This window comes from Ptiloglossa arizonensis, chromosome 9, assembly GCF_051014685.1.
Source record: "Ptiloglossa arizonensis isolate GNS036 chromosome 9, iyPtiAriz1_principal, whole genome shotgun sequence".
Classification (NCBI taxonomy): domain Eukaryota; kingdom Metazoa; phylum Arthropoda; class Insecta; order Hymenoptera; family Colletidae; genus Ptiloglossa; species Ptiloglossa arizonensis.
The window spans coordinates 15,665,943-15,690,869 of NC_135056.1; the positions used below are offsets into that span (position 1 = coordinate 15,665,943).

The window sequence follows — 24,927 nt, forward strand, 5'->3', positions numbered from 1 at the left end:
GTAAATGCTTCGAACGTGGTCACGGTGGATAAAATGCGACGATACCGTTGAAGTAAATTACGATCGATGATCGAACGCGATACTCTTGCGGAGTATTTTAATATTTTTTTAATCGAATCGTTCTCTTCTTCGATGGTTTCGCTTCTATGCACTTGAATCAATGATCGCGTAATCGTGGATCGTAGGTGATCAGAAGAATGGAGAAGTCCAACAAGCAGATGCTGAAGGTCGTGGAGGAAAAGAGAACGGTGCGTCGATTGTTTATCGTGGCAATTAATTTTTTATACGATTCTGTACAGACTGGTGATCGTTTCAGAGACTGGACGACGTCGCGGCGTTGAAAGACAAGAAGTTCGAGTACGAGGAGGTGGTGACCAAAGTGGTTGGTGTCCGATGAATGATTCGTAATAGTAATTTTATGACATTTTTTGAACGATTTTTTGAAATTTCTCTTTGGTAAAATCTTGCAGAAAGAGGCTCAGAAAGCAACAGCGGTGCAACGCGAGAGTGAAGTAACTTAGAATTCATCGAATATTAGACTCAAGTATAGTAGAACCTCTGTTACAGAAACACCAGTCTATTTCCTACTGTAGGATGAAATCTATTCACAACTATTGGCTATAAAATTGAAAGAAATATTCTTTCTTTTCAACTTTGTACTCCGTATAACGATCTCATCGACGAACAAATTGTATTCGTTTCATTTTCTCTCGAGTACTAAGTAAAACTGTCTAGTACTTTTTCTAATAAGTAAAAATTACTTTGCACAACCGAGGTTCTACCGTACCACCGATTGGTTCCGACGCTGTAGAAAACGATACGATTTAAAACATTCAGATGCGGAAGTTGAGCGCGGAATTGATCGTCGCGGCGAACAAGTTGTCGGAGCTGGAGAAAATCGTGGAAAAAGTACCAAAGAAATCCTCCGTATCGTTCCGTGGCGCTCGTGGCTCCTGTACTTCACCGATTATTATTAAATCGTAGTTGATTTTCAGTACAAGTCTGCCGGGAGTACGCTCGAGAGTCCTGCCGGGGACGTTGCTTACCGAGAAGCCAAACTCGCGGAGAACATCGAAGGAAGCTCGGTCCCGGTTGAGGATCTCAAGGTGGGTTTCAATTAAACGGGCGGGCGCCGCGGCGCCGCTTTTCCCAGCGTGACGCGCTGTAATTGTCACGAGAATTGCTCGAGCGGTTTACCTCTTACTACTCGCGTGTTCGTGTAACAATTTGGACGGGCCGTTACGTCCGCAAACCGAGCAGACCCGACGCAAACCAGGACAGATTGCCGTGGAAATTCTATTAGAATCCGCGACCAATAGACGCGACATGTAAAGTTACTCGGTGCCTGTTAACGAAATTGAGCGAAACCATGGGACTCGGTTAGTTAAGACGCATTGAACGTACAACGCTCGTGATTACACCCGGATACGCGACGGAACGAACAATATTATTATTGGTATTGTCGTTAGGATTATCCCGCCCCGTGTAATTGTGCAACATTGACGATGTCAATTTCAATCACGAGATCCGCTAAGCTCTAATTGGTAATAATTGAACACGCGTCTAGAATCCACGTGATTTGTGCGTTGTTTAGGGATTGTTAATGTACCTCGGGGCACACTGACTTCCCGGTGCGTTTCATGTATTTGATTTACACGGTTGTCGGGATACGCGAGATTTAGAAATTTTGTCACGTTTCGATTATTTATTCCCGACGAGATCTCTCTGACCTCGTTAATATCATTAATCACTGACCGTTCTGTAATGTTCTCGGGAAATGTTCATCGTTGATGCGAAACGTTAATGATCGATCGCGCGCCAACTTAATTTTCGACGATAAGAACGTTCGACGCGACACAAAGAGTTCACACGAACGCATTGCGCGACACTCTAAAAGATTTTGGAACCGTCCTTCCCGCCGCCTCTACCTCCGCCCAGAAAATATGGAATCTTTGTCTCTCGACCTCCTGGGCAACGTCGTCCGTCTCCCGCGGCTGCAGCTGCAACTCTACCCCCGAAACTCGGATTCAAGTAACAACGCGTCCGTGGAGGCTTCCTCGGAATCCATGATTCATCGACGTGAGTTCCGATTCGGAATATTTCCAATTTTCCAAGCGATGCTGGGTGCTCGCGTAAAGTCGTTACTTTGTCCTCTGAGAACTCTTAAATCAAATTCTGCAGATTGATATTTTTTTTTACGTATACTCGGTTAATGACGTTGTCTACAGAACGTTGTATCGACCAAAGGACAGCTCTTTCGATCGTATTTTTCTCCCGAATCTTTGCCCAACTCGAATTATTAACATTGATTTTTACTTCGAGCAGACTCGAAGATCAAGTTTTGTCGTTGGACGATATTTGGAAACGCACCGGACTTCGAGACGTTTCTCCAATATCCGAAATTTAAATTACAGAAATACGTAACTTCGAAACGAATGTTAAACGTTCGAACATAAACTGAACACGAAACGGATGTCCTTTGGACGTCAATATCCGAGCTGAACGACACTCGCGTCACGAATAACACGAATTACGATAAAAAATAGTCGAAACGAGTGTGCCCTTAGATTGTAAACACCCTGTATCGCATCCACGATCTCTCGAGTCCCGTTACTTTCGAGAAAAAGCACAGCGCGAACAAATCGATGCGCGAGAAATGGAAAGAACTCGCGACAAATTGCATCTATGTAGGTTGCGACGTTAAAACGTGCAATTATTCGTGCACGCGAGCGGTAGAAATTCAGAAGTCGTTTATCATGATCCGGGACTATTTGGATATCGCGGTGACAGTTTAATCGCGCGAGGCGATAATGCGAAACGAGGGCAATCCGAAATGAGAAACCGAGTGAAACCGAGTAGGTACGGGTATCGTGTGTCTTGTTCACCTGTTCGTGGCTTATACTGACCCGCGGAACCTTCGTTATATTAATTATTTATTACCGCCCGGTCGCGACGATGCTCGCCTTGTCGGTTGCTTTCACCGGTTCCAGGTATCGTTAGAACATTCAAATGTTGACCGGTTAGAAAGTTCAATCGTATCGTACCACGGTGATAATATACGTGCGCGTTTCTCATCGACCGACAGGGCATTATCCTAGCCTTTTGTCGAGCGGACCGATGAAAATCTCGCGTTTATTTATGCGCGTATCGTATCGCGACAAACGTGATTCGCGGCGATGAATAACCATCTCCGTTAATTCGATATCGAGACGATACTCGAAACGCGAATAATTTCTCCGAATTAATGGCACATCTCTCCCTAAATCTCGATGATAAAATAGAAACATTCGTTGGAAACTGATTCCAAATCCTTCGAGAACTCCGCAAATCCCTAATTGCTTCCCCGTAAAAGTTCAGGAAAATCCCATCGAGCCACTTTCAACGCCTCCTGCACTTAGCACTCTATTTTCCTCAAGGTATTTCGTAATCTAGATTTAATCTTCCCCGCATTTCTGATACGGACTATCATCGTTCGTACACCGATGGAATAAGAAAGAGATGAATTTGCTTTCTCTTGGTCGGCCAGTTGCACGGGCGTGACTCCGGGCGTTCGTTGAACGCTGCGTCACGTGTCGTAACTGTCACGAGTGAGTTCCACGAAAGCGAATTATCGCACCTAAGGGGGAGAATTAACGGTGACTCGTTGGTTCGATTTTTCCGCGAGACTCGTCGTTGCGGTTTCACGGGGGTGTTTTTTTTTTTTCTACGATGATTTCAGGGGGAAGCAGAGCCGTATGGAGCGGCGGAGATTATCGGGGCGACAGGAGACGAAGGCGGCGCCGAATATCGTCGTGCAACGCGACCACCGCGCGTTTCGACGCCAGGAAGAACGTCGTGACGCCGTTCACCAAATCATTGCTGGGCCTCGCAACGCTGTTCCCAAGGGAGAGATTTTGAACAAAAAGAAAAATTTCCTTGTGCGTCCACGCGTGTTCACGATTTCTAATAAATTTCGCGGCTGAAACGGGAGATCCTGTATTTTCTCACGTCTACGGCTTGTTAATTGAACCGATTATTCATCGTCTGGCCGGTTAATTGAAATGATTACAGTGTGGCGAATTAATTAACGTCGCAACGGGTGGCTGGTCGCCAGCATTTCACTTTGTAGTGTTTTCGTTCGCGAGCCTCGGACAAAGTAACGCCGGGAAAACCAAGCCTGAAAAACGAAGCGGTTCATTCTAGAAGGAAACGCTCTTCACGATCGGTGGTTTTGATCGTTAGCGGTCGCGGGTAAATTCCACCTTCCCGTTCGGAGTTCCACGATGGTTCGAGGATGAATCGCGATTCGAAAGCGGGGAATCGGTAGCCATCTGTCGCGCGACGCACGAATTTTAACCGAATTTAACTCTTCTTCTTTAGGAACACTGCGCGCGACCGGTCCGTGTACCAGCACGATCCAATCGGAGCCGTGATTATGAATTTTGATTTCAGATCATCTTGGAACGCGAAAACTTGTCAATCGGCGTAGAAACCAACGATCGAGCAAGATCGCGAATGATCTTCGCGACGATCGACAGACTACTCGATATCGAACAAATTCTTCTCTCCTCTCGATAAAACTAATTCACATTGAACAAATTCTTTTCCCGTCTCGGTAAAAATTAATCGCTGAGATTAATAAATCGACGTCCCGGAGTCGAATTCTACGGACACGGTATCGATTATGATATTCGTTACGTCGCCAATCAACGTACGTCGCGAGGGATTTAAATCCTCGTTGGTAGTCAAAGGAGTCCGATAATCGAGCGAAACACGCGACAATCGACGTTGCAAAGCTCGTTAGAAAGAACGGCAATTCAATTTGCCGGCACACCGGCCGTCCCGGCGCGGAAAAAGAAAGGGAAAAAATGAGGCCGTATGTCAGACGCGTTAATTAATGACATCGGCAGCGACACGTGCATACAAATGCACTTTCCCGGGTGATCCCGGCCGCGCTTCTCGTTATCGTGTCGATTTTTTCCGCGGTGTAACGATACACGTGTAACGCTTGTTTACCATGCTCGGATACCGTTGATTGAACCAGACACTGTTGCTCGGAAGCGAAACGACATAACGATGTTTATTACGTTTCGAGCGCGGTCGACGGGCGAGCGAACGTTTCGTCGATAGATTGATACTGAAACGCGCGGAAAGGTGTTGAACATAATTTAACACTTTGACGCTTGTTCGAAACGAAGATAAATAAAGTACGGAGTAACAGGCGAACGATCAAAGCGGTGAATCGTAAATTGCTTCGTCTGTATGCTTTTCATTTCGCAGTCGTTACTCTTAAACGTCCGTACTTTTCCTCGATAAATGTTGTCGCGTTCATTTTTTTCATACTCCTCGCGGATATACCTACCATAACGACGAATCCAAGAACAAACGTTCGAGAACACATTTTTAGATGTTCGAAAAACATCTTATCGCGTGTAACGAAATCAAGATACTACGCGAAACGTACAGGGTGCGTTGCACTGTTCTTGAACAATATATCTGGTTCATTTTCCGTATAATTTCGGAATTATTTGGAAATTACTAAATTTAAACATTTACCGTGCTCCGACTCGCAAATTCTATTGTACTTTTCGAATATTTTGCAGTTGATCGTTTGACTGTACAATTTCGGAACACATGGTTGAAAACAGGTACGAGGTAGCTCGAAATATTTAGGTATAAGGCTCGAAGTATAAGGTAGATCGTATTAAAACGTCGTGTATTCGTCAACATGCATTTACTCGATATTTTGCACCCCCTTGCAACAAGCAGTGTAAGCATCGAACACGGGTAGAAATAGTTGCTCTTGTCTTCGCGAATGAAAGACTTGCGATACGAAGACGCGAGTGTTCACCGCCCCGCGTCACGAACATTCGCGACGTAATAAACGCAATAACATTGTAATGCCGCGAAACGAAAAGCAATCTCGTCCCGACGCCGCGACGTCCAAAGTGGGAGAGACTCTCAAGGCGAACGAGTAATTGCACTCGATTAACCGAACCTGAAAGAATTTATTAAAGTTAAACGGACGACGGATAGGGGTTTCGGAGACCGTGAGCCGCAGGTCTGATCTACACGCGTTCATATCACTGTCCTTGAGGGAACTGGTTGCTACGAAAAAATTCTCTTTGTTCCTGGTGTGTAGGTCGCGAGGTGAAATCTCGGCTCTGGAAATGAAAAAAAGATTGCGAAGAAAATTTTCAATCCAAGGAATTATTCTACTCGCGGTGAAGATTTTTACCTTCGATCGTTTCGAATTACGATTGCAAAATATTCGTTTTTTCTTCTTTTTTTTTAATATAATGTACTCAAATTACATCCAACATCGGAGAGTTGAGTGTGTGACGGGATGAACTTCAAGGTGTCACTTGTTAGCGAAGGATTCGAACCGTGCTCGAATCTTGACTCGTCGAAGTTAAATGTAATGAATCGATGAGGGTCGCGACGATCACCTAATCAAAACTGAGCACTTTTATTCAAAAAATATTCGATATAGGGGAAACAATGGGTTTGAAACGAAGAACGTAACGACGTGGCGACTGTTACACTTGAAAACACTTATTTCAAAATGCAGATTGTTTTATTCGAGCATTTTATGAGTGAATGTCTGAGCAAGTCTTATCGGGAGGGCATTCGCCGAATTCGAGTTGAGAGTCAGGATTCACCGGTAGCATGATTCGAGATAATGAAGCCATTCGTAGAATTAAATATCGGGAGTCGTCACGAGTGCATTGCTCTTATTCTCACTATCCGTGAAACCTTCTCGTAGCGTTTCGACGAGGTTGAGGATAATACGTTTATTTGTAATTTATCGCATTCGTAGTTTATTCGCATTTTGGAGTATTTCGATTGAAAATTGAGCGCGGGTGTGCGAGTATTGCGCGAAAAGTATAGATATCCGCGACGAAATTCTGACCTTGGTCTTTGTTCGTGAAATATGCGATCAAAAAACAACATACTCTTTGTGACGCGCGCGTAGAAAGACGCAGAATTTCACAAAAGAATTAAAAATCAGATAACACCGAAACACGCGCGTAAAGAGATTCCGTTGAAATAAACAAATTCTACGAAGATAATCTCCGCGATCCGGGCGCTTGGCGTTAAAGAGTGCAATATTTTCCACCGTAACATTTTCTCCAGGAAAAAGAGTCGCCTTCCGAGAAGCTATACGTTCAATATGTCCGTAGCATTCAGCGCGAACGCAAAGAAAAATCTTCCGCGAAATGAAAACTGAGAATTGTCAAGAGCACGATAAACGAGATACGTATTTACGCTCCACGTAATCCGAAAGAAAGGAATTCTTCTCGGCGATGAGAGTTATGCAAGAAGCAGTAAGAAATCGATCTTTCGTCGAATAAAAAAATTTACCGATAATTAACAAAATATGAACCTTTGTAAATATACATATTCGAAGAAGAATTTAGCAAAAACCTGATTCTTCGTACGAAAGAGAAATCACGATTTCGTCTTTCTCTCTTCGTGCCGATTTTTTTTCAAAGCGACTGTTTCGTTTGTAATTTCAAAAAAAAAAAAAAAAAGAAAATAAATAAATAAAAAGAAGTCAAGAAGCCGATACCACCGTTTATAAATGTACATATTAAAAAGAAGAATTCTACAAAAACCTGATTTTTTGCATAGAAGAGAAATCATCGTTTTTTCTTTCTCTTATTATCGATTTCGTATCAATCGGTATTCCACCTTCCACTTCGAAAAAATTAAAAAATTCTCCAAGCTAGGTAAAACGTGAACGGTTATAAAGATACGTATTCGAAGAATTCCGTAAAAAAACCCGATTCCAAAATGATCGTTTTACTTTCCTCTTCTCGTCGATTGTTTTTCCAACACAACGTGTATTCCAGCTTCCACTTGAAAAAAATTACAAAATTCTCCAAACGACGCAAAGCGTGAACCGTTACAAAGGTGTATTGCATATACGTAGAAGAACTCCGCGCAAACGGTTGATTCTTTCCACGAAAGAGAAAGAAACATTTTCCTCTCGATTGTTCCTCTCGATCGTTTCGTTCGTAATTTTCGAAAACAAAAAATTACCAACGCGAGCTTGCACCAGTTCTCGCTAGAGTGGCACGCTCGCGAGCAGCGGGCAAGGCGCGGCGCAAGATCGGCCGATCGAATCGCGGAGTGTAGCGGGCGAGTGTCCAACTTTCACTGACAACTCGTTAGGTCCGCCGCCGTGGTTTCGAATCATTCACAGTCATTCCACGACGACGGTAGGCCGCGGTAGCGTCGGTGAATTCCTCCGTCGAGAGGCGAGCGCCGCGAAATTGCACGTTGAAATCGATTCGATCGCGTACGGTTCCGATCGTCGTCACCGGTACCGCGGGTGTTCGCGATCGAGATTCTTCTGGATTACCATTGTGCCAGTGACAGTGATTCGACGCTCGTTCGAGTCTCCGCGCGAAAGTGTTCCGAAGAGCCGCCAAAAAAAAAAAAAAAAAAGAAAAAAATGTACCATTAGGGTGCAGAGGTTCGCAATCGGTGAGTTCCAGGGATCGTGAAATCCGGGGAACGTATTTATCAACGATCGTGAAACTCGATCCGTGGCGTGGCACCCTGCGATCGAATTTTGGTGCTCGTGTCCGTGGAGGGCGTCGTCCTTTGATACACACGAGGACGCTCGATATTCCCAGCGACTCGAGGAAAGTGGAAGTGAACGGAGAACGAGAGTTTCGTCGCGATCGTCTTCAATCCGAAAGCGCCACCGTTCTCTTCCGTTCGCGGTGCCACGGTGCTTCACACGAGTACGTATTGTTTCGGTGCGTGCAACGTGCATACTCGTGCATTCGACGAAAATTGGGTTAAGGCGGTACACGGCAACGCTCGTTGCGTAATCCGTGTATATCCCTCCCCTCGTCTCGTGACTTTTTGCGTAATGAGCCTTTGGGCGGAATCGCGATAGAGAGAGAATGGAAATAGGATTATTCGACGGTGAACGGCGCAACAATTCGCCTTGGAATCAAAATTCGGTCGCCCTGGAATGTTCTTTTTTGTCACAATTCGAGCGAAGAGTAATTCATCGAGAACGCTACCGAATTGGATTATCGATCCTATCGTTTTGAAATAAATTGTACGGAGAGGATTCTTAGGTAATTTTCCGAGTGCAATATTGATGTCTGTTTCAATTTCTGTGGATGATATTTGTAAAGTATATAGGGTGAAGAAAAATTGACGGAGGAAAAGATCGAGTGTGTTTTTACGATACTTGTGCGACTTAAAAATGTAAAAAGATATTCGGATAATGGTAATAGGTTTGAGCACCTGTTGGAGCGAATTTTCTAATCTTCGCGAGAAGATACTAGTCTTTACGTTTCATAAATTGTTGCTCGTTTAGAATGGAGCTACTGCTTGTCCTGGTTCCCATAATCGCCCTGTACAACGTTTCCAGTATTTTTAAGCGTAATATTTTCCCCGTCGGGCAACAATGGTTTTCGAAATCGCCTTTCTAATCCGCAGTTACCTATAGCGAGTACACGTATTTCGTCCAACGTTTCGTTATTTGTTTCTTCGCCCGCTACAATCTCCGATAAGAACTTTCTCTCTTGGTACGGTTCACGATCGATGCTCCGAAACTATAATGCACTTTGTTTTCCACCAAGGATCTCGTTTCGTAATGAATACGTCACCGATCGAAATCACGTCGTTGGATGTTACTTATTTAATCGTTCGTAATTAATACGACGGAGATTCGATGTAATCTGGGAGATTACGCGACACCGAATACTCGAGTTCAGCTGCTCCGCAACGATCGAACGGTCATCGTAATTAGTTCCTCTCCATGAAGATCGTGTTTCGATCGCGAACAAAGAACCCGATCTCCGGATCGTAATAGAAACTCGTGACAAAGCTGGCGTTAAAATTCCTCCCGTCGTTGAAAGCTGTTAATTCGATCCGGAAAATTATTCGATAATGCACACCTACGTTCGATTGTGCCCCGGGAATCCAGATAAAATTAATAAAGGATTATACGGCTTAAAAATTCCTACGTCGTTGAACGCTGCTTATTTGTTCGTTGGTAAGTGAAACGTTGAAAACCCGATACGATCTAGACAAGACGTTTCGACGACAAACAACCGAAGCGCAGCCACTTTCCGAAAATCGAGTAGTCATCGAACAACAGCGTCACCGTTCCGATCGCGGCGGACAAATAACGAGATCTCGATTTAGATACGAAAGCTCGAGATAAACTGGCGTTAAAATCCCGCCCACTGTCGGAAGCTACTCGTTCCATTATTCGCGATAGAAACTAATTCAGTACCGGAGAATTCGATGCCATTTGGAAACTTATTCGATCGGTGAATAACAGAGTTCGGTCATCGAGAATCGTGCAGTCGTGACGGGCGAGATCTCCGATCGGTGAACAACGACGTCGTTTCGATAACGTAAACAAACGAGATCTGGATTTAGATATGTAAAATCTCGCGGATAAGGCGGCGTTAAAGTCCCTCCCGCTGTGGAGATCCACTCATTGGTGATCGGAACGTCGTGAATGAAATATCGAAACGGTCGCTGGTCCCTCGAATTCGGTTACTTCGAGACCGGGTGAACCGTCTCTGCGGTAAACAACGTCGTCCGGATCGCGACCAAACGGATCTCGGTTCAGGGACAGAGGTCTACCGGGATAAGCCGGCGTTAAAATTGCTCTCGTTCTCGGAAGCGGCTTATTCGATCGTTCGTAATTAAAACGTGGCTCCGATAACGCGTCGCAGCCCGTCGCGTCTAATTTAAATCGAATCGCGACACGCCGCTACGACCGTGACACGGCAGTTCCGTTAATTGCGCCTATTCACGCGTATAGGTGTGGAGCCAGCCGCTCGTGGAGGATTAAAGTTCAAAAGCCAGACCCAGTCGCGGCGTTCCAATCCGGTCCCTGAATCGGCCAGGAGGCCGCAGTGAATCGAGGATCGTCGATCGGTGCAGACGAGCCACTCGCGACGTTTCACGCCGCACCGAACCCCGCCAAGGTCGCACGACATGGTCATGGACACGAGCACGGTGCGTCTGGTGATATTCCTAGGGATGTTTTTGGTGTTCACCGGCGACTACAGCTACCTGGTCGCCACGATATTCGGCAAACCGACCGAACGCAACCTGACCGAGCCCGTCAAGGGCCCCGTGGGCCCACCGACGGAAGTGCCCTACGATGGAACAACGACTACAACGGAGAAGGACGAGGAGAAAGAGAACGGTAAGGGGGAAAATGACGCGACGAATGGCCAAGGTGAACCTTGAAAACCGACTACGGGATTATCGATCGTAGATCGTTCTTGCGAAGTGTGGTCTCTGAAAATTGGGGGGCTAGCGAGATGAAAACACGTGTACAGTGCCCAGTTGCGAAGACTGCGCACGGACAGGGTGAATTCGACGCATTTTTCGCAAAGTTTCGCCCATTGGGTCGTTCTACACGATCGGTGACCGATTTTTTTGACCGTTGGCGGAAAATAAACAGCGAACGTCCCTCGGAGGCAATCTTCGCAGCTTCGTACAGTACACGAGCAACGTCTACGACAGCACGTGCGATATCTTCGCGTAATCGTAACAGAAAAAGCTCCCGTTCGAGCGGAACATGTGCTACATGGATCTGGAGCCCCATCGAGAGTAACCGGACAGGTTTGCCAACATTCTGTGCAAACATCCGCGGTTGTTTTCCTCGCGGCAATTAGTGCGCGCGTACCGACCTCGAGTAGACTTCTTCGAAGACTCGTTCCTCAGGTGTGTGCGTAATTAATATTTGCGCGACGTAAATGTTCCGTTTATTCGTCGACGGAGTTCTCTCCGTTCGAGGTATTCGGTTACGATGGGGATCGATCTCTTCGAGGTATCGTGTTCGTCGTTGGTCGTCGACGGTTGTAAAATGTTGGAAAATTGATCGTTGGCTCGTGTTATCGGTATCGTGGGTCGCGGGACGTTCGATGTCCTAGATATTCGCGATGACGTTGTCGAGTTTGCGTATATTTTCGTCGCGATTCGCGTTTCAATGACGATCGACCGCCCTCTTCGTGGGTATCGGAGTTGATTCGTCGGTAAGTGACGGCGAGTCGCGGATGTTGGTAAACGATTGTTATTTGCTCGTGTTATTGACATGGGTTAGCGCGCTTTTCGTCGCGATACTCGGTTCCGGTGATGGATCGATATCTTCGGGCTATCGAGAGTTCGTTCAACGGTAAGTGGGAGCGAGTCGTAGATGTTGGTAAACAATAATTATTTACTCGCGTTATTGGCAACGGTTAGCATATTTTCGTCGCGATTCTCCGTTCTGTTGACGTTCCATCTCTTCGGGGTATCGGAGTTCGTTCCCCGTTCGATGCAATTATTTACTCGTGTTATTGGCATCGTTTCTTCGCGAATCGCGAGTCGTGCGCCGTTTGACCGTGAATTTTCCAACGACGTTCGCAAACGTCGTCGAGTTAACGTGCTTCCGAGGCTGACGAAGGACCGCCTCTTCGAGTTTATTCGTCGATAGATACGGCACAATTATCATTCACTCGAGTTTTCGGCACCGTTGCCTCTCGAGTGACGCGTTGCACGCCGTTTGACCGTAAATTTTCGCGATACTTGAATTCGTCCGTCGGTCTATGACGCACGATTACTATTTACTCGTGTCATTGGCATCGTTCCTTCGTAAATCATACGTTGCAACGCCATTTGCTCGCGAATTTTCGGGATATCTGGATTTAATCATTGGTAGACACCGCACTGTTGTTTACTCCCGATATTGGCGCGTCGTGCGTCGATCGTGGATATTTCTCCGACGACGCTCGCAAACATCGTACATAAGTTGGCATATTTTCGTCGAGATCTCTGTTCCGTTGGACCCATCATTCAGATTCATTTTTCGTTAGATACCACACCGTTATTGTACACTGTCTACTCGTGACAGTGGCATCGCGAATCGTACGTAGCTCGACCGTGAGCGTTTTTACGACTCGATCGGTGCATTTTTACCAGGATCCTTGCGTAATCGCGCGATGCAGGATCAGCTGTCGTAACGGTGACGCGCGACGATCGAAAACATTCCACGACGCGCCCGTCGAACGCAATTAACCAGCGTTAACGAACCGCTTCGTCCACGCCCGGAGGCTCGTTTCGATCGTCCGCGAGCTGGCCAGCGGCGAGTACCTCGATCGCCACGACCTCGGGAAACCAGTTCGCCGGTACAGAAAATGCATTTCGAAAGCCGCGGATCGGCTTCGACGTTCTCCACCGGTTCTCGTCCGCACGCGATTCGAGATTTCGCGCGGTACGCGTCACCTGGCCGCTTTAATTATCTCCGGTTACAGGGTATACCCGCGAATCGAATTTCGCGGCGAAGGAAAAATACCGTGGCTGGATTCCCCGTGCCCTTTAACCGGGATTTCTTCGCGTCTCGAAATAAGAAAAAAAAGACCATTCGTCGGATAGTTTCTCGGAGAGATGTACACGAATGAATTTTTTCCCGTAAAATTGAAAAAGAAGAAGAAATCGAAATTATTATTCTACTTTCAAATTCTCGAGAAATCACGTTTCTACTATTTGAAAATGATACTCCGAGTATTAAGAAACATTTGATGTTTTCGATCCGAGACGCGAATCCTTTACGTTTCATCGAACGGTTCTCACGAGGGAGAGAACGTTGAAATTAATTGCTTGGTAAACGTGGAAAACTCGAGAATGGCACGAAGTGGCATCGATAATTCTCAATGATCTCGCAACAACGATCAAATTCGCGAAATCCGCGGATACTTGGACCGATACTTCACCGACCTTGATTCCCTGACTCGTTCAGGGACATCGAAATGGAGCATCTGTGTCAGAGAACGTCACACGGTCCGATGATCGTCATGGGTGTCTTATCGATTCGTTCGACTTGGTCGATAACACGTCACGACGTTTCGACGAGTTCGATCACTCACGTTTGTCGATTATTTTGCAGCGATCTTGCGACGCTCCCGGATAATGACGACGATCAAGACGGCTTGCTTGCCCAAGCTGATATGCGAACTGACCTCGTTCGGCCATCAGGATCAGCTGAGCGAGATGGAGCGGTCACTGCTGAGCTTGATCAGGTAAACCATGAGTTTGCATTTATTCGACCTTGCGACACCATACGCCGGCCACGTCGAGGCCCCCCCGCTTGTGTTACTCCGTGCCCCCTCCACGCGTTCAGAAACAAAGAAACGAACGAATCACGCGTTCTCGTAGCCGTTGGATACGCGTACCTCGCGAAACAAAAGACGATACGTTAATGTTCGCGAGAAACGTTCGGATTGGACGAACATCGTGTCGCGCGACATCGGCCAACCTGGGGTACCACGTCTGGGGGGAAATGTTTCGGACAAATAATCGAAATGCGCAGTTTTTATGAGAATAGTTTGTCTCTCGCAAACCCATCGATCGTAAATTTGCGTCTTCTTTGCGAACGAAATGCGAAACGAAAATATAGAAGTACAGAAGATCGTTACCAGCCAAATCGATCACTTTGGTATTCGATCTGTCGAGGATTCTGATCCACGTATGTTGTATTGCACGTGTGAAATTAGGGGGTTACATCGTCGTTTTCTTATTTGTAAGATCTTCAAAAATACAGATCTTCAAAGTTCGATGGTTTGCACCGATTTTGACAATGATCAAATTCTTTCTTCGTGAAAGAATTCGTTTCTTTCATATTTTCGAACGATCTTTCGTTTATCATTCACAAGATGCGAAAATATGAAAAAGATTCTCGGTTTCCATATTCGATTCTCACGGCTCGAAAGATTCAAAGAGAATGTTTGCGTATTCTGGGTTCCTTTCTCGTTCGAATCGTTTTTTATTTCGCGGAGGCTATAAAATTGCGGTCCGAGAAGCCGACAAAGTGTTCGAGGATCCGAGGAAACGGGATTATCAGTGTTCCCGGAATATGCATCTCTCTTGTTTCCTTGTATCCTAATTTCTTTACGACTTCAGGTAGTCGTGACCACGTTCCGAATCAGCGAGAGACGGTAGGTAATAATGTTTGACCCGGTGTTCTATTTGGGTTTCGTAAGTTCGTGAAACGTTTCGGTCTTGTCAGGTATACACTCGCGTGTCCTCTGGTTCGAAAGTCAGTCTTTGCACGGCTCCCGTTGCGTCAAGTGCGAAATTTGTAATAATCGACGTTTGTCATCCTTTCGAACCACCTTACATTTTCGCCCAAGTCAAAACTTACACAGGGTTGTCACCGTCTCCGAGTTCCTTCTTTCCACACACGTTCCTCGACAACCGTTGATGCATAACCGTGTCAAGTGTTGTCCAAACAGAAGATGTTCAACGGACAGTGTCTAGGTAAGACAGAGAGTGTACAAATTCAAAGACATCGATGTTCGTACTAAGACAGTCACCCCTAAACTCCAATTCGCATCGAAATTTATATTCCTAATTATTCTCCCAATAAAAGATTCCCTACTTTTAGACACAAATGGATTACCTGTACTTGTAAATAAATCGTGTTTCACGTTATGCGGTTCTTTCTCGTGACACATATATCGTGTCCGAATTTACCACACTGGAAATCGTTTCGCGTCCTCTGTGACCGCGTCAAATTATGTATACAGCTCTATTCCCAAAGAGCTCGCGAGGATAGACCTTGGAACACGTCTTCCTTGAAATTCTTCGAGTCTCGCGATTTTGTTTATTTCTAATCGTGTTTCGCGCCACAATCGTAAACCTGTCCGAAGGGGCTCCGTTTCGTCGATAACCGAGTCACGTGAGTCCAGTTCACTTTTACAAAATTTACGTCGGTCACCGCTTTGCAACGAAGTCGTCCGGTAATTGCGTCGTTAAACGTTTACGATGTTTCCGGACGAATGATCGGCTCGATCATTGAAAATCGACGATGATCGGGCAGTTTCGACGTGGAACATTTACGGACGACTCAAGGTGCCCGTAGAGCGTCCACTTTCATCGCACGAGCTTCGACTCGCCACTTTCACTCTCGACTTTCGATTGCCATTGGCGGTAACGCGAGCGAGCGCAGACACAATCGATGCAAGCTTCGATCGCGTAAGGTCGATAAACGTTCGCGGGAAAAATCACCGCGTCATCGCGCGACGATAAATCTGTTGCAGGGTTGACTTTACGGATCTCGGGTCTTTTTTTCATCCATAGTGTCCTCGTACAATTTCTCTATAATTGAAATTATTCTAATAAAATTATTCGTAAAAGATTGCGTACATTTGGAGCATTTTTGTCTCGATGATCTTAAGCGTGTAGTCAAATGGAAGAACGTGTTATGGTCGAGGGTATAGAGTGTAGGTTGTTAATTGATTTTTTAAAGATGAAAATGATACGATTGTTGCGAATGAAAATGATGTATCTTTTGAGATCAAGTACAGTTTGCAACGCAGTTATACATTCGATGAGAAATTAATTCTGGAAGATTAAAAAATTTCGATCGATCGAACGCTATGCAATGATGGTATACACTGATGACCCCGTTCAGAGAAGTCATCGACGCCTCGAGACGCGAGGAAAGGTCGTCAATTTCTTTTTTAGCGTTGCATAATTAACGGAGTACACTAGCTACCTGTACCTGCGTTGGATCGGACTTCTTTTCTTCGGTTCCTTTTCCTTCTAAGTTATTTAAAAAGATTCTATGTACACAATGTACACAATTCTATTAAACGAGTCGATCCTTGTGGTATTTAGGAATATTAAATATTTATTGAGCTAAGTATTTTCAGCACCGAGTCAAAGAATCGTTTAATCGATCGCTCGAAGTCGATGTATCCAAAGTTTCGAGCAAACGATTATTACAGTCAATCGGACGCAACGCTTTGGACGAACACTATAGTCCATTTTGTCCCCAAGCTGCCAATTGAGGGTTAAACATCCGCTCGCTAGACTACCCACCAATCTCTAGTTTACACCCCTCGATCGATACACGGTAATTCTTAATTGTATGTCAGCGCCTCAAGGGGTGAATCCGGAATGCAAAGTAAGAAGAGATTATTATACGATCCCTTTTGTATTAAAATAGTATTATTTCAAAAGCTTCTGTTTCGTCAAATTCTTGTCAAAATTGAACTCACACCTTTAAAACTTATATCGTACGATTAACCTTCTGAAAAATAATAGATGTTCGCTACCAAAAGCCCGAAAACTCCAAAATTAATTTTCGTAGATAAAATTGAGTCCCTAAAATTTCGTAGTAACTTGCAAATAATCCTCGCAACACACAGTGTTGCCCTTCGAATAAAGTATGAAATTGTTTCTCCATGGAACGTTAAACTCACTCGGTAGACACGGGTTTCCCGAAAGCTCGTAATCTCTCCTCGATCATTTATCCCTCATCGATCCCAGGGATTGAAGCACCGGAGTATCGGAAACGTCAGTTGGATATCTCGCTAAACGGATGCAAACACCGTGTTGCACCACCAACGGTGCACGAATATTCTCGTCGAAAATTGGATGCATAGCGCGGCCGGAGGTACGCGTTCGATGATTTTCGGCGGAACGATCGCTGATTTTCAAGGGGGTGGGGGTGGTATCGTTCGAAAAACCCCCCTCCGCGCGAAATTGAACGCCATGGAAATCGTATGCGCGCGTATCTCGCAATTTTCCGTTTACGATCGCGACTGATTCACGCCCGGGCGCCATATTATTTGGATAATGCGAGCGGGCTGGCCGCGCGCGGCCGTTTTGCTCCCCGATTAAAAGCAAAGTTATGTTAAACCGGCCAAATATTGACTCGCTCGATGCGGAGTGGCGAATCGAATAGGTTCTGTTTGCATTCGCGCGAAATCTCGCCACGATTCTCCGGGTTCGTTTCGATCGTTGCGGCGTTATCGATCGGCCGACGTGGATTTCGCAAAACTCGAATCGAATCGGGTGCAGGAGGGCGGAGGCGGATTTTGTTCCGCGATAGAGACGTCGAAGCGTTTTCGAATATTTCGTGGACGATTTCGTCCCGTGATCGCGCCGAGGGGGACCGGGAGAAAGACTAAACTACAGAGGAGGAGTTCGTAATCGGTGAAACGAACGCCGCGATCGGTCGGGAATGCAATTTACAAGCGGTGAATTTAAACGCGAGTTTAATTGAAGCGCTACTCGCGGAACCGGGCATTTAGAAAGGTCGAAATTGTTACCGCCGCGAACAGGGGAAAAATTCCATTGGCAACCGAACGACGAACAAACGCCACTCGGTGAATTTGAACGCGGTTTCCGTAACTTTCGATTATTTCCAAATTCGAAACTCTTTCGCGCGGATGGAAACGTTCGATCAACGGAGAAAGTCGACGAATCGCGAACAGAGAGAAGATGCAAATCGAACATTGACCTTTTCGCTGGCTGAATTCATTTTCAGCAATAGTGCCTACCGGCTCGAATTTGCATCGTGCTACGAATATTAAAATTATCGATAATGAATGGGAAGTGCGTGGATCCGGCAATGCGCGCTGATGAATATACGGTAAAATTAAACGGAGGATTCTTTCGGAATCGACTCGAAAAATCAAACGATTTCTACATTGTCTCGACCGAAGAAGTACATTTAAATGTCTCGTGTAATTTAACACTCCAAAAAATATTTATGACACAGTCCGGACAATTTTAAAGAAGGAATGGTGTGAAAGAAACATTTCTTTCTAACGTCTTCTCATAGTTTTCGAGTTCCTTCGTCATTGATATTTTCCACTACAAAATATATATTTTTTGTACAGACGATCTCGAAATTACACGCTCGATTCATCACAAGATTCTCCATTCGTTCGACGAAACGAGATATTTCAAAATCGTAAGAACATCGAGAAATGTATATTTTACCTAGAATGCTGCAAAGTGACCGCGAGGTTTCAAAATTCGTTGTTTACTCCTTTCACCGATCGAAGAAGTGCAAGTTCTCGTTTAACGAGACGGCTACAAACAAATCGTGCGATCGCTGGTATTCGTTCGTTGGACGTCACTGCTGTTTCCGTCCATTTAGAAGTCGATGGCGTCTCGAAGAGCAGGAGGTCGGGTGTACAACGTGAAAGTTCGTCTCTTCTTATGTAAGGCCACTCCAAAAACGGAAGAACCGCGTCCTCTGTGCGAGAGACGCGTCGCACCGTAACAATCTGCCACTTTCCTTTTCACGAGTTATTCAATCTTCCGACTTTCTACGACGCCCGGAGCATGTACGGTGCGACCAGTGCACGGACGTTTCTCTCTCTCTTCTTTCGGAACGGTGAATTCCACGGTGAAGTGTGACTCGAAACGATGACACGAGTCCAACTGGTCGAACGATGATTCGAAACAAGAGAGCGTCCCGCCGTTGCGTCACGCTCGATGCACGAATTGTATTATCGGGAGAAAGGAAGAACAGGACCGAGTTACGAAACTAGGTACCATGAATAGGTCGAACGTAGCGTTGAGTAAGTTTTAAGAGGAAAGATCGTTGATTTCGATGAAAATAATGTGCGAATTTTATCTTTGGGAGAAAGAAAGATCTGAGTTAAGAAACTGTGGTACAGGGTATAGATAGAGGACAGCGTTGAGTGAGTTTTTATTAAGAGAGAAGATTGTGGTCTTTTGGTTTTAGCGAATCGTAGGTAAGTTTATCGATTAGATGGTCTATAGTCGATTCAAGACGAATTGGATAATGTAAGTATGTGAAAAAAATGCGAATGTTTTCGACCTTAAAAGATCAAGGTGACCTTCGAGCGTCAAGGTGATCCTCGAGTGCCAAGGTGACCTTAAGAGCGGAGACCTTTGATTTTATTATTTCTTTTTCGCGCGTCAACGAATAGAAATTGCGAGACACGAGTTTGAAAAATAATACGAATAATGTCAGCAGCGTTTCGCGTTCGTCCCTTTCTCTCCTCGGTAATTAATTAACGTACGAATCGGTCCGTTAGAAACATCGAGGCTCGAGGAATCGGTTTTGTTTGCCCGACACAAAACGGTTTGCGATTCATTATCATATTGTAAAACGAACGTTACTTTGATTTACCAATTTTGTTAATTAATCGACGCCAGGGAACGATGATCCAATAAAGGGAGGGTAAACAAAACGTTGGAAAGTTTACATACGCAACGTATGTAAACCGCGGGTGGACGGTGGACGGTATATTTTATTAAAGTTTATTCGCGCACCGCCATTACTAAAATTTGTTGTCGGTTTGACGCAATGTGCGCGCGCCCCATTATTGGGAATAATTTATTTACTCAGAAACGAAGATAGAATTTGCATAGAGCGTACCGGTTTTGATAATATTTGAGTTTCATTAAGCGATAATCAACGATGATTTAATGACAGAGCTCTTAGTCGATCTGGAAAATTCGTAAATGGAACTGACGATAATTGTGGCTACCCTATCGATGCGTATGGTGTACCGAAATACAGGGACACGATACGACGATAAACGAAGTTATTTACACACTCGGTGCCGAACGTACCCAGGCGCATTCAATCATCGGTTTCGATTGCGTAAATATAATTCCCCGTTCGTCACCGTTGATACATATTTTCGCGTTTATATACGTCGACGAATCAATTAATCGTTTAATTCGGGATACGTCGATCGACGAATGCACCGGCAGTGTGCGCAAGATGCGATACTGAAAATTCATCGCCGGTAGCGGGTCTTCTCCCTACGTTCGTCGAGAATCGTGGAAATTCCACTTGCAAATTAAGCGATCGGATCATGGACTCGTGGAACAATCGAACCGAAAAATCTCCTCGTTGCCCGCTACTCGATCGTGATGGAGAAAAAGAGGTAGGTTGAATGGAAATCGAGCGACGATGTCGCGGTGAATCGTCCTGGTAGCGATCTCCTCATCCTCGGCGGTTAATGCCCCGGAAGGATTCGAGCTTTATATTTACTTTTATGCGTGCGTAAACGCCGCTCCCGGCGTCGAGCGTTGCCCCGATTTTTATTGGATCGCTCCGGGTTAAACCGATCAAGATGGAAAAGCTAAGAAGCCGTTTTGCGTTTATTCGCCGGGTGCTCGCGGAGGCCCGAGGCCCGTTTCGATCGTAAACGCTCGAAACGGGGAGATTTCCCTTCTGCGGCTGGAGAACGTCTTCCATGGGAGCCATGCGTGACGAAACTGCTCCACTCCACGGCGTCGACGTCGCCGTCGCCGTTGGATCGAGAAGTTCTTTCGTTTTCTCGTACACGGGACGCAACACGGACGGAAACTCGAAGTAAAACGCGAGAGGGATAGCAACGTGAGAAAATAAATTCGAACTCGTCCTGTGGAATAAGGACGACTATTTATTATCGGAGCGCGTGTCCAAGATCGAGGAGGTCCTAGTGGGCCTAGTTGTAAGTTTGCTTCAATCAACGATGTGTTGAAATTGTAAAGAATCCTTATTAAATTATCGCGTGTATTTATTCATAACTTGAAGGTAGATAGGAGAATTTCCTCGTAATGTTCCACAGTAGCCCATAGGAGGTATTTTATCTGTAAAACGATTAATCGAATGACGTATCGAAAGTTGTTTTTGTTTCTTTACTCGAAATTTTTATCCGAACGAGAATCGGGTTTCCCGTACGGTTATAAAATCGATCGACGTCGTCGGTGCGTCCGATAAGATTGCGTTGGAATTCGAGTGTCGAAAGTTGGGAGTGGTCAGGAGTCTGCGAAGGCATCGAGTAAACACCGGAAGGAAGTGTGAATTTTTCCAAAGTTTCTCGAGAATCCTCGCGGACGTTTCTATGGACGGTGGAACGGAGAAAGGTGTCCGTGTAATTTTCAATCGGTTTCGCCGAGCGTAACCGGATTCTACCGCGCGTGTTTACCGGCAGCCGTCGATATCGAAAGTAAAAGGCGACTCTCCTTGTGCCTGTTCTTATATGCCGCGCTCTCAACCAGTTTATCATGGTCAAGCGTTGCGAAAGTGGAGTTGATTTCGTGCGTGGCGCACCATTGGCGTCGACGGTGAAACGACGGACAATTCTTTCGATCGTTTCGAAACGCGTTCGAAACTGGAATCGTAACATCGACGAAAATCTAGGCTTCCTCTTCGTTCCTGTTAACGCGGTATTGCACGTTCGAGCACGAGGAGAAATTGTATCATTCGCGGGCTAATTTGTATACTTATTTCCAATCTGTAGATTCCATACACGGTGAATAATAATTCGTCGTGATTACGATTATGACGAACGTACAGTGTCTTCAATGGTTGGGTCGTTCTTCTTTTAAAATTGAACTCGTACGTATCTCCATTCAGAATTTAATTATTTGAGAAATTCTTAGAAAGGTATTATTAACCAAACGACCAGAGCTATCTTTCGAAATTGAAATTGTGAACTTTCCCCAATTAGTTTAACCTAGTCATTTGTCTTGCGATTCGACGATGAATTAACGAAGCGTTTACACAAATGGAATCCCGCGATTAATTCGTTCCACGTAAAAACGGTATTGTCTCTCGTTAATCGATTCGGAATAATCGTTTAAACGAGACTGAAATTTTATTCGGCGTATGTAAAACGAATGTACATTTCCTTGTGTATTGTTTCTCGTCGGTGGTTGCGGCCGATCGTGTTCCACGAGACTTGAAAAATTGATATTTAACCGGGCACGGGAAATTATACGAAACGTCGATTTTAATTGCACGATTTTCATTGGAATACACGATCGACGAAATTTGCCAAACGGGAAATAATGCAATGCAACGCAACGTTTAATTTTGCCAACGGTTACGATCGACTTCGCGCATTTATTTTAACGCACGTTATTTTAACGCACTTTCCATTAACTTTATTTTTTTTTTATATATATTTATATTATTAAATGTCAGCGAATTCGCTTCGTGGAATACGAATAAATGCACGATTAATACGCGGGTGTTTCGCTTGAATATCTTCACCGTGTCAACGAGGAAAGAAAAATAACCGACGAACTTTTTCTGTACATTTTCCAGGGACACGAGTTTGAGCACTATGGCGGAAGTGCCCTCCAGGTACCACTTCGCGGCTCATATGGGTCAACTGATATCCGGCGTGGAAGGTCAGGGGTGTCATAATTTCTATCCCACCTGCCCGTTACCCGGTTCCAGCGTTCTGAGCATGATGAAGAAGATCCGACTACGCTGATACTACGAAACACTCGACTGTCGACGACAGGAGATGACAATGAAGCCTGTGATATCGCGGATCGTTTTTCCAACAACCCGGAACTCCCTGCAAGAATTCGGTCCACGAGGGCCCGCAGACCGGTTTCTTTACGAAAAGTGTATTTTCCTGCGAAAAGAAAGCAACCGAGAGACCATTGCATCATTTTTCGAAATATATCGTGCGGTATCATTTTATCGACCGCGCGAATGAAACGCGGTACGAGAAAAATGAAATTTCTCTCTATCTCGACCGTGGTACACGACTGAACGTTAGTCGATATACCGATACACGTGAAAATACAATCGCCGGCAATGATTTCGAGATCGATCTCGAAATCGAATCGCAAGAATTCCCGGTTTCGTAACGCAAGGAATTCGTCGACGTTGACAACAGAGATAATCTCGACCTAACCCACGAACAGTTCCCTCAAGTTACTGCACCATTCTCCGATCGATGTAACATTACCGTAGATTACGCTTAAGTTGATTAAATAGTATTTAACGTCCCCCTCGAAAACGTTGTTCGTAGATTTATGAGCGAATATATAAATCCGCGACGATTATTTATTACTCGACGCATTTCGATCGTCGCGAAGACTCGATGTGTTTTCCGCGTGGATTCGCGGCGGGTGTTGCGATTAAATTTATGTATTATATTATACACCGTCGCGCAATTCTCTGAAAATAAAGCACGAATAAACGCATTCGTATCGTTAATGAACCCTGGAGAGACTCGACCAATTCGATGATTTTATACGCTAATTTTTGTGTCCACAATGTACCAACGGGGTGGGAACGCACGGCGATGGGTTTCCATGGAGCGATAGATCGATTTCCTACGGAAAATACAATAAAGAGAGGAGTTCGTTTCGACGTCGACGTTCGAGCGGACGTTTTCTCGTTCGCCATCCTTTACCATTGCCGCGTATGTTACGTAATGGCTCGAGTACACCCTTACTAATTTTCCGTCAATTACGGCAGGGAATTTTCCGCGTTCTCGAGATTCGTCCCTAATAGCCACTCCCGCACAAAGCAACGCTCGAATCGATTTCAACGAAGTAGCCCTTATTTACCATCGACGTGAAATATTTAGCGAGCGCCTAATTGTTCACAAAGCCAGCCAGAGGCGACCGAGGTAATGACTCTTTCGCTCGAGTCCGCTTCTTGGAATTATTTCGTTCGGCCCGCGTACCAAAAAGGGACTTTAATTTGCGCGATGCAGGTTTATCCCTTTCGTCCTCGTTATCGTCTCGCGTAATCGCGTACCGCGGATTCGATCGCGACGATTTATTATCGCAGCTTTTCCATCGCTCGCTCACGGAACGATTTGAACGTTTAAAAAATCGATTTTCATCGCATTTACAGGGCAAGAAATTTTTTATTACGTACCGGTGTTTATTTAATCGCAACGTGTCAATTTCGAACAATTTCTGGTTTCTCGAATGTCGGGAGATATTTTGCAATTCGATATAAGAGACTTTTCGGACACGACGGAGTAACGTATCTAAAGTCAATAATATTTATTCATATATGTATGCTATATACTCTCTCTTCCCGATTGACCGAAAAATAAATCAATAAATGAACACGAAACAACGCAATAATAACCCCCGAACGTGTCTTACACCGTTCATAATTCCTCCAAACTAGTTTCAAAAGAAGTTTCCTCCAGTGTCGGTAGAAACGAACGAAAAGTCGTCCGTGTACTTCGCCTCTGCGTGTTACGTTTCCATGTATTTTAATTTACATACATTCCCCGTAACGTTTCGCTAAAAAAAATACAAAAAAATAAATCGATGCATCCGCGAAGCCACGCTGATCCCCACAATTCATACCGTGCGTTTACGATTCAGCCACAATTCTTTCGGGTGACGTTCCATCGTTAAAAGGGTTAAAAAAAA

General features: G+C 45.1%; 2 protein-coding genes across 5 annotated transcripts in view; both read left to right on the plus strand.

Moving 5' to 3' along the window:
* LOC143151733 (uncharacterized) overlaps window positions 1-3,914 on the plus strand; it is a 93,400-nt gene extending 89,486 nt beyond the window's left edge. Inside the window, exons 2-8 of the mRNA XM_076321153.1 lie at window positions 186-248; window positions 317-382; window positions 471-512; window positions 838-909; window positions 985-1,106; window positions 1,898-2,083; window positions 3,726-3,914. Of these exons, the coding sequence (XP_076177268.1) occupies window positions 198-248; window positions 317-382; window positions 471-512; window positions 838-909; window positions 985-1,106; window positions 1,898-2,083; window positions 3,726-3,897 (711 nt within the window). The 5' untranslated portion in view covers window positions 186-197 and the 3' untranslated portion in view covers window positions 3,898-3,914. The remainder of the gene's footprint in view (window positions 1-185; window positions 249-316; window positions 383-470; window positions 513-837; window positions 910-984; window positions 1,107-1,897; window positions 2,084-3,725) is intronic.
* A 4,274-nt stretch (window positions 3,915-8,188) lies between these two features.
* Geko (geko) lies at window positions 8,189-23,730 on the plus strand. 4 transcript variants are annotated; one of them, XM_076319856.1, is made up of 4 exons: window positions 8,189-8,750; window positions 10,790-11,179; window positions 13,904-14,036; window positions 22,835-23,730. In XM_076319856.1, exons 2-4 carry the CDS (start codon window positions 10,966-10,968, stop codon window positions 23,004-23,006), a joined length of 519 nt encoding a protein of 172 aa, XP_076175971.1. In that variant the 5' UTR covers window positions 8,189-8,750; window positions 10,790-10,965; the 3' UTR covers window positions 23,007-23,730. The 4 variants fall into 4 exon arrangements, with proteins under 4 accessions (XP_076175971.1, XP_076175970.1, XP_076175972.1 ...); XM_076319855.1 differs by having other exon boundaries at window positions 8,189-8,735; XM_076319857.1 differs by having other exon boundaries at window positions 8,189-8,472.
* Window positions 23,731-24,927: the final 1,197 nt, after the last annotated feature.